We start from the raw sequence: 15,586 nt of genomic DNA, 5'->3' as shown, positions 1-15,586 counted from the left end.
TACCAACAACAAAATCTAATTTTTAAATCACCAAACCCAAAGCTGTCGTTGGGAGGCAACACATAATGAAATCAACGCCCCTCAAATATTATACATATATTATTTTGGATTAATTTCGCTTGTATATAATCTATTCCTCATTGAATCTACCAGTTTTAACTTTTCTTATTTTGTCATTTTAAACATGTTGATTTTCAACTTTTTTAACAACAAAATTTGTATCTGATTTTTTGATTACTGTTTACTAGGACAACAAAGTACAATATTATAAGCGAAGCATCTCTATAATCAAGTTCTAAAAATGTAAGTATGTCATTGTCCATAAACATTATCCTGAATCTAGCAGTTTTTCAACAAATTTACTTATAATTTTACTTCGACTCTTATATAGTTATATTCCGATTATTCAGTTCTGACACTATACAAGTGTTAATGTCAGTTTGTCCTACCGTTTCAGTGCTTCGCTTTTATGGATGTTGTCATCCTTGTTAAAACAGAAAGTAGAGGAAAAAGAGCGATTGTTTTAGTATAATAACCACGGATCGGTTATAAAAACTGATATATAATCAGTAATAGTTAATATTATATATGCTAATGAAGATTGGTTTATAAGTTAGGACACGGTTAATTTGAACCAACCAAACTGAGCTGGATCTTTAATTGTGTAGCCGCTGCCAGAGGTACAGCCACTAACATTATAGCGATCTTAAAATCAAATTGGATACGCGTGGTCACGGCTATATACGATCTTTAAATCACAACTAATTTTTGAATTTTTAGTAAAAATATGAAAAAAATAACAATAATAATACGTTAAAACAAACATTTGGCAGCTCTGGCAGTGGCGACGGCTACAGCTATGACAACGACTACGGCAACGGCTACACATTTAAAGATCCAGCTCATAATTCAATAAAAGTACCACAAGTTTTAAAGCCAATCAGCATAATTTAATCAAATATCCCCTACCTGCTGAAAACTAAATCTATAAAATGAAAACCCAAGTCAATACAAAAACTGTAAAAAAATAACACTGTTCAGTTAAAAAAATATTTATTAACCAATAACATTTAAGATTTAACAATGATAAATTTTGAGGACTAGGCTATTTACAATATCTATAGATTTGTCATTTTTAACATAATAAAGTTTAGATATAATATAAAAAGTCTTCTACATTATTTACATTAAAATATATAAATATTAAAATCATATGAGTTTATCCATGTAAAATATTTCTTAATTTCTCCTTTAATCCTTGCAATAGCAGATTGATTTGAGATTCTTGGGATGAATGAATTCCTGAGCTGTCTACTTGACCGTCTGAGGTCACTGAATTGTCGCTACCAACACTTGGGCCCTAAATAAAAATGATAATTTTAATTAGAATATTCACTAAAAAATACCTATGCAATATTGTAAAAAAAATTGTTTTGGTAGAGAAATTTCAAAACAAATGTAGCTATTGGGGGCTTACTTTCGTTTAAGTGTTTGTAGGTCTTTAGTTACAGGGAAAAAGCGCGACGAATAAATAACGCTGCCAACCATTGGAATGAGCGCTAGCAGAAAAATATTGGCTTAAAACGTAATATTTCTATGGCAAATCCATCCCAAATTCCAAGTTCTATACAAAGCAATGTTTATTATTAAATGGTGGGCTAAAAATATTTCTTAAATTGTCGGTCAGCCAGTAGATATCGTGTCAGGACATTATCTTCACATTCTTCACAAAAAAAATAGAGCCAATACAAGACAAACATTTTTCATCTGGATTTAATTGTATTTAATAAAATTAAAATTACCTTGATGTTATTATATGAAACATAAATCGGTTGAGGACCAATAATAGACACAGACGGAGCCACTGGTCCAACAGGCAGACAACATCCAGAGGATGGTGGAGTGGAATGTGTGATGGGCGGGGTTGGGTGTGTAGCAGGAGATGTGTTACCGCCTCCAACTTTAACACATCTTACTAAGTGATCAGCAGGGCAGCCTTGTTGAATACCAAACCTTAACACAAAAATTAAGTCTGAAATCATTTCATTGGACTATTAAATCAAATATTTGTGATTTTTAAATAGATTTATTCTTAATTTTAAATCAACAGCTTCACTTATCATTCAGCAATTTTCAACTAAATACAGGTTAGTAGAGAAAAGCAGCTGAATGATATTTGGCGAGTGGTTACTTAATCCCCTAAGAGGCAAGATTCCAAGAAAAAATTAACTTTAGAAAATATTTGAATTAAAGCAATAGGTAATTTCATGGAGTACTTTTTGAACCAAATATACAGAAATAACTTTATTTGTTATGTTTAATGAAAGCTTAAGTAGCAAAGCTACTCTGAATTAATTTTCGACTGTCTTCCCATCAACCAGTGTAGCCTCAAGGAATATAAATAAAAATTACAAAATAAGTACACTTACCTATCAAAATGATCTCCAATAATGCCATATATTTCTTGGCATTCATGTTGAGGTACGCAAGGTAGAGGTGGATGATTTCCATGAGCATGTCCATGTACTCCATCTACACTAACTGGGGCAGCTGTAGTCTTTTCTTCCTCTTTAATAGTGACACACCTTACAAAACGATCACGTTTACAGGCTTCTTGAATTCCATACCTTTACAATACAGAATGTTAAATTAGATTTATGCGAAAAAATTTTTTCATAAACGAAGAGAAAAAGTTTGACAAGTGGGCGAAGTAGGTATATATGCATACACTAAAACATTTAGGTATATTAACTTAAAAAAAGAAATTTAAAATTAGAATTGTGATCAAATGCTATTCTTAAATCGTTAAACAAGAAGATTTCTTTAACTCTAATATTGTTAATTGCCTGTATCGTATTATAAACAGCTTTCCGCGTATATAGAAATGTACACTTATAAGATTAAACCAGATTTTTAGCCTCGAGACGCCTATGGCACGGGCTAAAAAGCTGGTTTTAATCTTTTAATTGTACATTTTTATATTCGTAGAAAATTGGATATAATTCTATGCTAAACATGATTTTTCAGTATGGCAGAGAATCGGTTCTAATCCACCGGATATTAATCGGTTTCGAAGCGATACGGGAAAACTTTTTATCAAAAGAATACTTACATATTGAAATGATCTCCCAGGGTTCCATAAATAACTTGACACTCCTGCTGAGGCACACAAGGCAGATGTTGTTGGTGGTGATGATGTCCATGGGGTCCATGGGCTCCATGTCCTCCACTAGCAGCAGGAATGAATATTAGTAGGAATTATATTTTTCTTATAATTTAGTTACTATTTTAGTCTTAGTAGATCTCAAATTTGAAAATGGAAGGTATAAAATGTCAAAAAAAATAATGAATTAGTTTACACAATCCCTGGACATATATGAAGTTTCCTTTAAAAGGAGAACTAAATTGGTTTGTTAGTTATCGAAATATTAAGCTACAGACAAAAAAAAACTTATAAACTTACATTTTAGGAGGTGCCGTTACTTGTGGCTGAGAAGTTGGTGGTGTAAACACTGGGATAGAAAGATCAGGTAAAGATGGAATGGAAGGCAAGCCAGGTATGGATGGTAGTTGAGGAAACGATGGTAAAAATGGCTTTGGTTGACTGGATGGAGATTGGACACATCTCACCTGATCACCACTGGGGCAAGACTGTTGTACTCCATATCTGAATACAAAATAAATTCAATGCCAAGAAAACAAGTTCGGGAATATTAATTTGTTTGTCCTAAAACTGGAGATATTCATATGAAGGAATAATGCATTTTCATGCATTTTAAAATTGCTAAAACAATCTATTTATTACTGCAAAATGACCTAATGCTTAATTTCTTATATCGGAAAATACTCCCCCTCCCATAAATCTAAAATGTACTATTCTCGTTACCTTTCAAAATGGCTGCCATCAGTACCATAAATATTAGGACAATCTTTAGGTTGAGTGCATGGAAGTTCATGACCGCCGCCATGCTTGTGAACCGAATTAACAACCTTTCCATTAGTATTAACCGAACTAACTACTTCTCCGTTGCCATTGGTGGCAAATGAAAAGGATACAGGTCCAATACGGCCAGCTGGAAAGGCAGGAAAAGCTGGAACACTTGGATTTGTTGAAGGTGTAGAAGTTTCTCTATTTTCCATCACGCAAAGAATATTTCCTGATAAAAAAGGTTTGGTGAATATTTTAATTTTTGAAAGAAGTTGTATCAACTTTTTTGCTTTTTATTTAAGATAGCTAGCCGGTTCTTTCAGTAAGTAGTAGATGTAAAATTTTTCATAGAATTCAGATATGCAATCGGTTTTTTTATAGACCTCTTATTTTTGAAGTAATTTAAGTTTTTTAAAAAAATAATTAAGTCGGTTTTAAGGTACTAAAACGCAACAATATAAAAGAAGAAAATAGCCAGTATGAACAAAAATAGTAAGATCTTTAATTTGACACCTTACTTTTAAAATTCTGTTGAGTAATTGTTGAAAAAATCTATTTTTTTAACCTTTGTTTAATCAAAACATTAAACCCAAATATTTTCTCATACAGACATAAAAAATATGGGTTCATATATACCATTAGAATGAGAAAAATAATATGAATCCATTCTAAGCAAAATTGAAAAAGTTTAAAAAAATTGTAATAAAAAATAGAAAAAATAAAAAGTTTATTTTAAGAATTGTAACTACTAAACTAGCCAATCACAAATCGCAAAAATTGACGAATCGGGAAGCTTAACCTATAAAATCAACCTATAGAATTGCCAGAAAAAAAGGAGAACGTTCATACAATATATACAATAGATACTACAATAAATATAGTGATATTAAAGAACATGTAAAGAATGAAAAATTATGAACAAATATGCATCAGTCTGTTTATAAACTTCAAAACAATGCAGTTAAAAATACATTATTGTTTCTTGTGTTTAAAAAATATCTGCCACATTGCATTGTCTTTTGTTTAGGTTTTGTTCAGGTTTGGTTCAAGCTAACCCTTTAAAGACGAAAATTATGATTCTTAAAATAAACTTATTTTTTTTATTATAGTTTTATAAAACTTTTTCAATTTTGCTTAGAATAGATTCGTAATATTTTTCTGATTCTAAAGGCATATATGAACCCATGTTTTTTATGTCTGTTTGAGAAAATATTTAGGTCTAAAGTTTTTATTAAACCGAGGTTAAAAAATAGATTTTTTCAATAATTACTCAACAGAATTTTAAAAGTAAGGTGTCAAATTAAAGATCTTACTATTTTTGTTCATACTGGCCATTTTCTTCTTTTATTTTGTTGCGTTTTAGTACCTTAAAACCGACTTAATTATTTTTTTAAAAAACTTAAATTACTTCAAAAATAAGAGGTCTACAAAAAAAACCGATTGCATATCTGAATTCTATGAAAAATTTTACATCTACTACTTACTGAAAGAACCGGCTAGCTATCTTAAATAAAAAGCAAAAAAGTTGATACACCTTCTTTGTAAAATATTTCATTTCTAACATTTACTGAAAATTACACTGGTACCCAAAGTATCATAAATTCCATAGCTTGAAATCTTGGGTGCTTGAAATTAGATTCTGACTGTTGGTTTAAGTACTGTAGCAGTTTCCAAACTAATAATTTTGATTTATATCCTTATAATAAAGTAACAGGATGTTTGTGTGTCTGTGTGTCTGTGTGTTTGTGTGTTTGTACCGAAGGATCTCACTAACCGCTGAACCGATCGGGTTCTCCTTAACAGGGTAGCTTCTCATAGGTCCCGGGAAGGTTTATAACTATTTTGGGGGAGAGTACCACCACCCTCCCAAGAGAAATGACAAAAAAATCGAAATTTTAAAAATTTATGGGAGACTTTAACGTCAAATAAAGAGGTATCGTACATAAAAAAAGATTAATTTTAACAAACAAAAACATTTAAAGTGCCACTAGAGGCCTCTAGGGGCGTAGCCGCTAGTGCTTATACTAAAGTAACAGGATGTTTGTGTGTCTGTGTATCTGTGTGTTTATTTGTACCGAAGGATCTCGCTAACCGCTGAACCGATCGGGTTCTCCTTAACAGGGTAGCTTCTCATAGGTCCCGGGAAGGTTTATAACTATTTTCTTGGGGGGTGGGATTTCCCCAACCCCCAAAATATGAAAAATCCCCAAAAAAATTTTTTTTAACTAAAATAAAAATTAGGGTGAGGCACCCCCCCCCCAAAAAAAAAAAAAACAATTTTCGCCCCCCAAATCAAATTAAACTCCTCTTCTCAAGTGCCCATAGAGGCCTCTAGAGGCGTAGCCGCTAGTAAGAAATAATTTTGTTAAGATCATTGGGGATATACATCAAAATGTGTCTTATCTTTGGTATCGTATCCTCGAAGAAATACTTTTAAAATCTTAATTATTTGAATACCTGCATTAGCAAGGCAGCCAGTTTCCAGTGGGCTGATGAACCCAAACTTACGCACATGTTGTCCATTTGTACCATAGACATTGCCACATTGGTGTAGAGGAACACATACTAGTCCTGAAATAAAAAGGTTAACCCGTAATTATCTTAATTAGAATACTTAATTGTATATGCCGAAGTAGTTAAACCCAGCTTATACCAACAATGAAATTAATTCGGAAAAAAAAATCACGAAACCTATACGTGTTTTTCAGCTGTCGTTGGGAGGCAACACATCGTAAAATTGACCTCTCCATTTGCCCCCAATATTATTTTATTTTCATTTCGCTTGTTGGTTACACCTTATACCTGAGCTAAACCACAAAATTAGCCTAACCTTAGAAAGTTTTAGGCAATTTAATTTTAGATTTAAGTCTCTCTAGTCTTTTCAAATTCACAGTAAAGATGCTACGGGCATAGCCGCTAATTAGGTAATAGTCTAGATAATCAAATATAAATATAAGTTTATTTCACTAACATCTTATAAATAACAGAGCTACTGTAAGCCTATCAATAAAATGATAAAAGAAAAGATAGGGGTTAAATCAGGGGCGTCCAAGCTTTTTATTTTGGGAGGGGGTAAAAATTTTTTAGGGGGGGAGTAATTCGTGTTTGGGGGGGGTAAAATGGCGCAAGAAGCGCGCCGCAAATTTCCCCCCCCCCAAAAATTTTTACCCGGGGGTAAAATTTGCTTTGGGGGTAATTACCCCCCCTAAAATCTGTTGGCAGGGGTAAATTTAGTTTACCCCCCCCAAAATTTACCCCCGGGGTAAAATTTTTTGGGGGGGTAATTTAAATTTTATTAAATATATAGTATTAAAAATGCGCGCAAAATTTTTTTTTATTAGAGATTTTTTATTTTGAGGGGGGGAGATTTACCCCCCCAAAATTGTTTGGGGGGGTAAATACCCACTCCTAAATGGTTGGGGGTGCCTACGGCACCCCCAGGGTAGGGGTAAATTTTGAATGGGGGGGGTAAAATGAAAAAAATTTTGGGGGGGTAATTTAAATTTTATCTATAATACAAAGTAGAATGATGTCTGTCTGTCTGTCTGTCCGTCTGTCCGTCTGTCCGTCTGTCTGTCCGTCTGAAGCTTAAGATCTCAGTAACCACTGAACCGATTGGGCTCTACTCTCAGTTTTAAGCTATTTTCTTGGGGGGTGGGACACCCCCAACCCCCCCAAAAAATGAAAAATCCCCCCCCAAAAAAAAAAAAAATTTTTACTTTTTCTTTAGGTTGATCGAACCCTTGAAAACAGCCCCTAGAGCCTAGGGGCGAAGCCGCTAGTTAAATATATAGTATTAAAAATGCGCGCGAAGCGCGCAAAAATTTTTTTTATTAGAGATTTTTTATTTTGGGGGGGGTATTTACCCCCCCTAAAATTGTTTGGGGGGGTAAATACCCCCTCCTAAATGGTTGGGGGTGCCTACGGCACCCCCAGGGTAGGGGTAAATTTTGAATGGGGGGGTAAAATGAAAAAAATTTTGGGGGTAGGTAATCGCCCCATTACTCCCCCCCCCCCCTTGGACGCCTATGGGTTAAATAGTTATAACGCATCGTATTAATAAACAGCTTCCCGCAGATATAAAAAATACAATTGTAAGATAAAAAACCAGTTTTGTTGCCCATAAGATGCCGAAGGTACGGGCTGGCAAAAACTAGTTTTAATATTAAAATTTTACATTTTTATATTTATAGAAAACTGGATATAACAAGATACGATGCATGATTTTTCAGTATAGATTAGAACCGGTTCTAATCCAACGGATATTAAGACACACAGGAAGAGTAATATAAGTTATACCTTCAGGTAGTTTCTTATCAGACCTGCCCGTCAGGGCACTCAAAAACCGGCTTCCAGCAACCGGCGCTACTGGATCTTGCTGAGTTTCAACACGTTCCTTTTCAAAGTTACCAAAAAATCTTCCATTGCCATTTTGTTGGGCGGGAACACCAGGGGCTAGAAATTTCTGCTTTTGTCCGTCTGAAAGTAAAAATAAATTCAGTTTTACAATTCCCAAAATAAATCTAATTCCAAAATCGAATCAGCAACTTCTATCTTACAGCTATATAAAAAAATTATATGGAACAAAGAAAATTAAATCATTTAACTTATCTTTAATAATTTTACCTTTAGATTCCACCTCAATAGTGCCATCGTCATCCTTCTCAATCTCCCTGTCATTCAGAATTATCATAACAGCTGTGAATAGAACATCCTTGCTGCAACATCTTACTCGGTTGCCCATACACACAGGAATAACCTAAACAAAATAAATAAAAATTAGTTACCGTAACAATGGATATATAGAATATATGGATATTTTAATGGATGTAATTGGGTAAGAGTTAAGTAGAGAAAGGGGTGAGAATATCTCAGCTTCAAAGACCAGAAATATCCGGTGGTAAGAACTGGTTCTAAGCCATACTAAAAATTCATGTATAGCAATGAAATACAGAAAATTTTCTACGAATTTTAAAATAAAATCATAAAATAAATACCAGTTTGGTTAACTCGGAGATAACAAAACCTAAGTTACATAAGAGACGTAGATACTAAAATAAACAGAAACTTTTTATTTTAAATTAAAGGTATATTTACTATAACAGCATTATATTCATATTATAGCCAGTTTCCGTGGATATCAAAATAAAAAATATAAGGACCGGGCTAACAAAACTAATACTAATTTTATGATTTTCATTTTAATATTTGTAGATAATTGCATTATATGATGCTAAACATTATTTTTCAGTATGGAACCAGTTCTAATCCAACGGTTAATAATCTGTTTCAAAGATATACTGAAAAATCATTTTACAGTGGAATTAAAAAAACTGTTAAACAAATATAAAAAGACTTACCTTCAAAATATCCTGAAACACGGGGCCTGGATCGCCAAAAGTCGTTGTACATACAGCTGCACTACGACATGGACAGAAATAATTCAAAGTCTCGGACGGGCTCAATTTATCACAATTTATAATTTTAACACTTAGAAATAATACACTAGCAATTAATATTAATCTTGTCATCTTGCTGTTAATAGAGAAACTAATCTATTTTGAGATTTTCTTGTTTTATAAGTTAGTTTCAAAACAGGGTTAAATATGTACTCCCCTTTTTTATAACTTTGTACCATTCAAATCACCCTCTAATTTAAACGAAAGCTTATAATTTAAAATAATTTATTTACTATCTTTTTTTCCTCAAATTATAATATTTACCCCCTGGGCTGTTTGTTATCGCTGGTGGCGGTCATTTTGTTCAACCCCTTGTGGAGTAATTAGATAACAGGTAAATGATAACATTATTAAAATTTTAAAAAAGTTGCTATCATCTTTTGATGAATTTATATTACTGAAACATCAAGCGAATGTACCTCTAGAGGAATTTTAAAGAGGAAGGGCGGGTTCGGATTGAATTTTAATTTCCACTTCAATTTTTTGAATCTACATTTTTTTTTAAGGTTAAGGTATCCCAATGTAATCTAAAAACCCTCCCCGGGACCAATAGGAAGATTCATTGTAAACAAGAGGCAATACGGTCAAGCGGTTAGAGAGATATTTTGTTACAAACACAATGACAGATAGGGCACATCCTGTTATTTTAATGTAAAGATAGGTTTGTCTTTCTTTTGTCTAAATTACTTTTTAAATTCAATGAGTTTGAAACATTTTTGGCTCTTTCGCTCAAAAAAGTAAATGTACCAAAAAACTCTTATATTCAATCTTTAAAAAATGGTCTAAGTCTATGCAGGGGATACTAATTATTACTTAACCCAATTGAACCTAAAATAAGCATTCAAAATACGTTATATTAAAATCTTAAAAAGTTTGTTACTGGTCTATATACAAAAGGAGGGAAATTATCACATATTTGTATTGCATATTTCTTGCATCGTTAAAAAAAAACAGCTGTCCGCGGCTACGTACATTAAAAATCATAGATTTGATTTCCTGTTTTATATGCTCTAGTCCACTTATCCCGGTCCTTTTTGTAATTATCCTATCAAATAAAGTAGTAAGGTTTTTCTGTATGAAGCTTAAGATTTCACAAACTACTGAACAGATTGAGTTCTGCATTATAATGAGGCTTCCCAAAGGTATTGGGATGGTTTTAGGCTATTTTGAGTTTCATAATTAAGTTTTTGGATAGTTTTAAGCTATTTTTCTATATTTGAAAACAGAACCTTTAGATGCTGGAGGCGCATTGAATAGTAAATAAAAATTCACCAAACCTCTTAATGTAAATATTCACGAAACCTTTGTACTACCAAATGTTTATATTCTTGATAGAAACTCAAAAAAATTGTTAATAAACCTAATGAAAACCATCTTGGATAATTTTTAGGATAAAACTTATAAAATAATTTACAGAAAAAAAAACTGTTTAAAAAGCCTTTGTTGTTTTATGAATAATTTGAAAGTGAAACAGTTCACTTACATAAACAAAATTTCAATTGTTTTAATGATAAAAAAAAACAGTTTTACATTAGTTTAATTTATTATTATTCCCTAAAGATATACATAGAATTAAAATGTTTGTGAATAGACTATTTTTCAAACGTAATCATTTAAATGTATCATTGTGTTTTAGATTTACTTATGTATGCAAATTAAGTTAGTATGATTTGATTTTACAAGACTTTTTATAATATACAGCCTCTATTAATTTATCTCTAGGGTCTATCGAGGGTATTGTGGGATTAAGTTGACCCTCGGCCTCCACTTTAAATTTTAGTTTAGAAAAAAAGTAAAAAATAGATACATAAACTTCCCTTGAACTTTGAATGTGTAAAGAAAATCATATCGGTCCATCTGTTAACTAACATCCTGCTACTTTTATAGATTGAAGGTATCATTTTCGTGAGAGATTCTTCGTAGAGAACATAAATTTGGAAAAATCGTACAGGAAATTCGTATTCATAATCCTAATAAAGTGGGGTTGTTTCAAGGGCGTTCGAGTCTTTTTCATTTGAGGGGGGGGGGGGAATTTCAAAATTCAAAACTTTTTAGGGGGCCTACGGCACCCCTAATTTAATTTTCTTTCTTTTATTTTGGGGGAGAGGGGGGTTATCTTTATATCATATAGGTAAGGACATCCAAGCTTTTTGATTTTTAGGGGGGGGTAAACATTCAAACTTCAAAATTTTGGTTTTTATTTATTCTCCTTCTTTTTGAGTTTTATGATTTTAAAATAATTTTGGAGGTTAAAAATGAAAGTTGGTCCACTCCTGAATTTTAAAAAGGTGGGGTCTGTTCCCCTTATCCCCCCTATGTAAACGCTCTTTTGGAGTGAATAGAAGTGCAAATTATCATGGTGTTCATACATTTACAATTAAAATAAAAAGGAAAATAATAATTAATTAATAATAGAATTGTGGGGACAAGGCTAAATTATCTTATAACATTTAATAATCCTGTTCAGAAAATAAAATCTCTTATAATTAAGTTAACAATATTTTGGGGTATTACAACAATTTTAGGGACTAAAAAACTAAAAGCTAGAGGCAAAGTTTTATTTTCCATATTTTCATTTCTTATTCAAATACATCTTGTGAAAAGTTTCAATTATTTGGACAAAAAAAGTCTCCTCTGAACTGAGAATACAATTTATTTTTTAGCTGTAATGTATAAACGCCAAATGTCAAATGTAGTATTGAAATATGAGTATAAGTCTTTCACACATTTCTGCAAATTAATTACATAGCAAATATTTATGTATCTTAGTATTGAAAACATAATATAAAAAGTTAAGAAATGTATCTATTATATTAACATACTAGCTGCTTTTTCTCTAGCCTCTAGTGTATGTTTGGGGATTTCAACCCTAAAACCTTCCCTGGACTTATGTAAAGCTTCCTTAAAATGAAGAACTCAATTGGGTCAGCACTTATTGAGATCTTAAGCTTTAGCCAAAAAAAGGCTAAATACTTTATATAATAGGATTGATATGTTATGAATATTTTCTGCTAAAGCTTATTGCATTTAATTATCTTTTGTTGGCTTCTTATATATTAATGGAGTCTAGTTTTCATAAACTAAATAATTTTTTTGATTTTTTGTATAGCACATTTATTTTGTTATAAAAATGGAACACCATAATAATAAATATGTGTGACCTATCAACTTTATGAGAAATGCAAGTTAAGAGTAAAGCTACTCAATAATTCACCTTACCAACCTTTTTGTCAGGAAAATATGCCAAAATGAGAAAAAGCTTTCACTTTACTGTTTATTTGTGTGAAAGTTTTTTTTTATAAAAAAAGAAAAATGTAGACTCTTATATTGTTTCTATATTAGATTTGTGGATATACCATATCAACCCTTAATAATAAATTAGTAGATGTCATAATCATAAAATAACAATAATTTAATTTGCTAAAATATATAAACACTCATATTAAGATACAGGATGTAGTCACAGAATTAGTTTATTACCCTATTTTTATAAAGGTTTAATCAAGGATACCAATGTAAAAGTTAACAAAATACATAATTCTTTACAAAAAACACACACACACTTACATAATATTCTCTTAGGTTAGGCCAATTTAGTGTTAGAGGAGTTTCACAGGGATAGTACATTATGGGAATAGAAAACTGTAGGATAAAAGCCTCTTGCAAGTGCTAGAAATTATTTTTTTTCTTCCCAAATAAGAAACAATGGTGAATGATGAGATATGTAGGTATGAGTTAAAGAACCCAAACTTTTGTTTTTTTTTATCTTTTCATTTAATCCAATTAAGTTGCACTTTAAAAAAGGTGTTGTATTAAATTTTATACCTGTTAGTATTAATCCTTAAAAAATTTATATATGCAGCTGTTTGTAATTCTACCATACTCACAGAGTTCAGGGATAAGTAAATGTAAAAAGAAAATTTCTTAAAAATTTAATTCAAGCTTTAAACATAGAAATTTGCATAGTAAAGAAAATGTTGATTATGTTATTATTTGTTGTGATTATGTTACCATTTGTTGGCATATACTTGTTTAATGTACTCTGAGATACTTTTACCTTTTTTAAGACTTTTATAATAGATATGTATAGATTGAACATTAAAAAACCTTAAAATTACCTTTAAATAATAGGTTTATTCTTTAATTAAAATTGAAATTTACTGTAGTAATTTATTTCAATATTTTTGATCAATTTGCGTATCATATTATTTGAACTATCATGAATAGATCACGACGAAAAAACTTTCGTACGAAATTTCTATGCGTTCGAAAATCCCAGTGATCACCACTTTTATATTATAAGAATTCCATTTACTTTTTAGCTTATAGTTTCATGTTTCTTCATGGCTATATTGAACGCAATCGTCTTTGTTTATCTATAAAGTAAAATACAGCGGAAAGGAAGTGTATATGAAGTTGTTAATTCTTGTAATGAATCTGTAATGCCTCGGGGCGCCCTACAAGCTGTGGTGCGGTGGTGCGCTATGCAGCTGAGTCAAGCTAATTTATTTAGGAAATATGCTTGTTAACTCAAATATTAACTCGAGTATTTCACAAGTTTCGGGTATAGTCCTTTCCATGACATTGCTCCATATGGGGCGATGATTTTCTATAGCTCCTTCAAGGAGCTATAGCATAGCCTCTTATCATATGGAGCGATGTGATAGCCCCTTTTAAGGAGCGTTCATATCGCCTCTTATGATAAGAGGCTAAGATATAGCTCCTTCATGGCCTCTTAATAGCTCCTTTGAAGGGGCGTTAATATCGCCTCTTATGATAAGAGGCTATACTATAGCCCCATGATGGCTCCTTCATAGCCTCTCCATCGCCCCTCCATAGTCCTTTACCTCCAGTGCCCCTTCATCGCTCCTTCATCGCCCCTACATCGCTCCTTCATCTCTCCTTCTTGAAATTTATATTAAATTGTACTTTGATGGCCCCTACATCGCCCCTACATCGCCCCTACATCGCCCCTACATCGCTCCTTCATCTCTAATTCTTGAATTTTATATTACATTGTACTTTGATGGCCCCTACATCGCTCCTCCATCGCCCCTACATCGCTCATACATCGCCCCTACATCGCTCCTTCATCTCTCCTTCTTGAAATTTATATTACATTGTACTTTGATGGCCCCTACATCGCTCCTCCATCGCCCCTTTATCGCTCCTCCATCGCCCCTACATCGCTCCTTCATCTCTCCTTCTTGAAATTTATATTACATTGTACTTTGATGGCCCCTACATCGCTCCTCCATGGCCCCTTCATCGCTCCTACATCGCCCCTACATCGCTCCTTCATCTCTCCTTCTTGAAATTTATATTACATTGTACTTTGATGGCCCCTACATCGCTCCTCCATCGCCCCTTCATCGCTCCTACATCGCCCCTACATCGCTCCTTCATCTCTCCTTCTTGATATTTATATTACATTGTACTTTGATGGCCCCTACATCGCTCCTCCATCGCCCCTACATCGCTCCTCCATGGCCCCTACATCGCTCCTTCATCTCTCCTTCTTGAAATTTATATTACATTGTACTTACTTTGATGGCCCTTACATCGCTCCTCCATCGCCCCTGCATCGCTCCTCCATCGCCCCTACATCGCTCCTCCATCGCCCCTACATCGCTCCTCCATGGCCCCTACATCGCTCCTCCATCCCCTTACATCGCTCCTTCATCTCTCCTTCTTGATATTTATATTACATTGTACTTTGATGGCCCCTACATCGCTCCTCCATCGCCCCTACATCGCTCCTCCATGGCCCCTACATCGCTCCTTCATCTCTCCTTCTTGAAATTTATATTACATTGTACTTACTTTGATGGCCCTTACATCGCTCCTCCATCGCCCCTTCATCGCTCCTCCATCGCCCCTACATCGCTCCTCCATCGCCCCTACATCGCTCCTCCATGGCCCCTACATCGCTCCTCCATCCCCTTACATCGCTCCTCCATCGCCCCTACATCGCTCCTATATCGCTCCTACATCGCCCCTACATCGCTCCTTCATCTCTCCTTCTTGAAATTTATATTACATTGTACTTACTTTGATGGCCCCTACATCGCTCCTCCATTGCCCCTATATCGCTCCTACATCGCCCCTACATCGCTCCTTCATCTTTCCTTCTTGAAATTTATATTACATTGTACTTACTTTGATGGCCCCTACATCGCTCCTCCATCGCCCCTTCATT

General features: G+C 33.4%; 3 protein-coding genes across 3 annotated transcripts in view; 2 read left to right on the top strand and 1 right to left on the bottom strand.

The window, feature by feature from the left end:
• The window catches only part of Alg7 (Alg7 dolichyl-phosphate N-acetylglucosaminephosphotransferase), a 570,179-nt gene that overhangs the window by 82,596 nt on the left and 471,997 nt on the right, over window positions 1–15,586 (top strand). The window lies entirely within an intron of this gene.
• Window positions 1–15,586, top strand: part of LOC145331062 (uncharacterized) — a 557,608-nt gene that overhangs the window by 82,603 nt on the left and 459,419 nt on the right. The window lies entirely within an intron of this gene.
• Window positions 1,037–9,647, bottom strand: LOC145331077 (uncharacterized). Its single transcript, XM_080175698.1, has 10 exons — window positions 9,289–9,647; window positions 8,555–8,687; window positions 8,228–8,407; window positions 6,386–6,499; window positions 3,887–4,157; window positions 3,464–3,667; window positions 3,113–3,229; window positions 2,430–2,627; window positions 1,803–2,013; window positions 1,037–1,360 (listed from the first exon to the last, which is right to left on the bottom strand). Exons 1-10 carry the CDS (start codon window positions 9,457–9,459, stop codon window positions 1,220–1,222), a joined length of 1,740 nt encoding a protein of 579 aa, XP_080031824.1. The 5' UTR covers window positions 9,460–9,647; the 3' UTR covers window positions 1,037–1,219.

Source organism: Acartia tonsa, chromosome 1 (assembly GCF_053477335.1).
Source record: "Acartia tonsa isolate MP-2025a chromosome 1, ASM5347733v1, whole genome shotgun sequence".
NCBI lineage: Eukaryota > Metazoa > Arthropoda > Copepoda > Calanoida > Acartiidae > Acartia > Acartia tonsa.
This window is presented reverse-complemented; position numbering and strand designations above follow the sequence as displayed.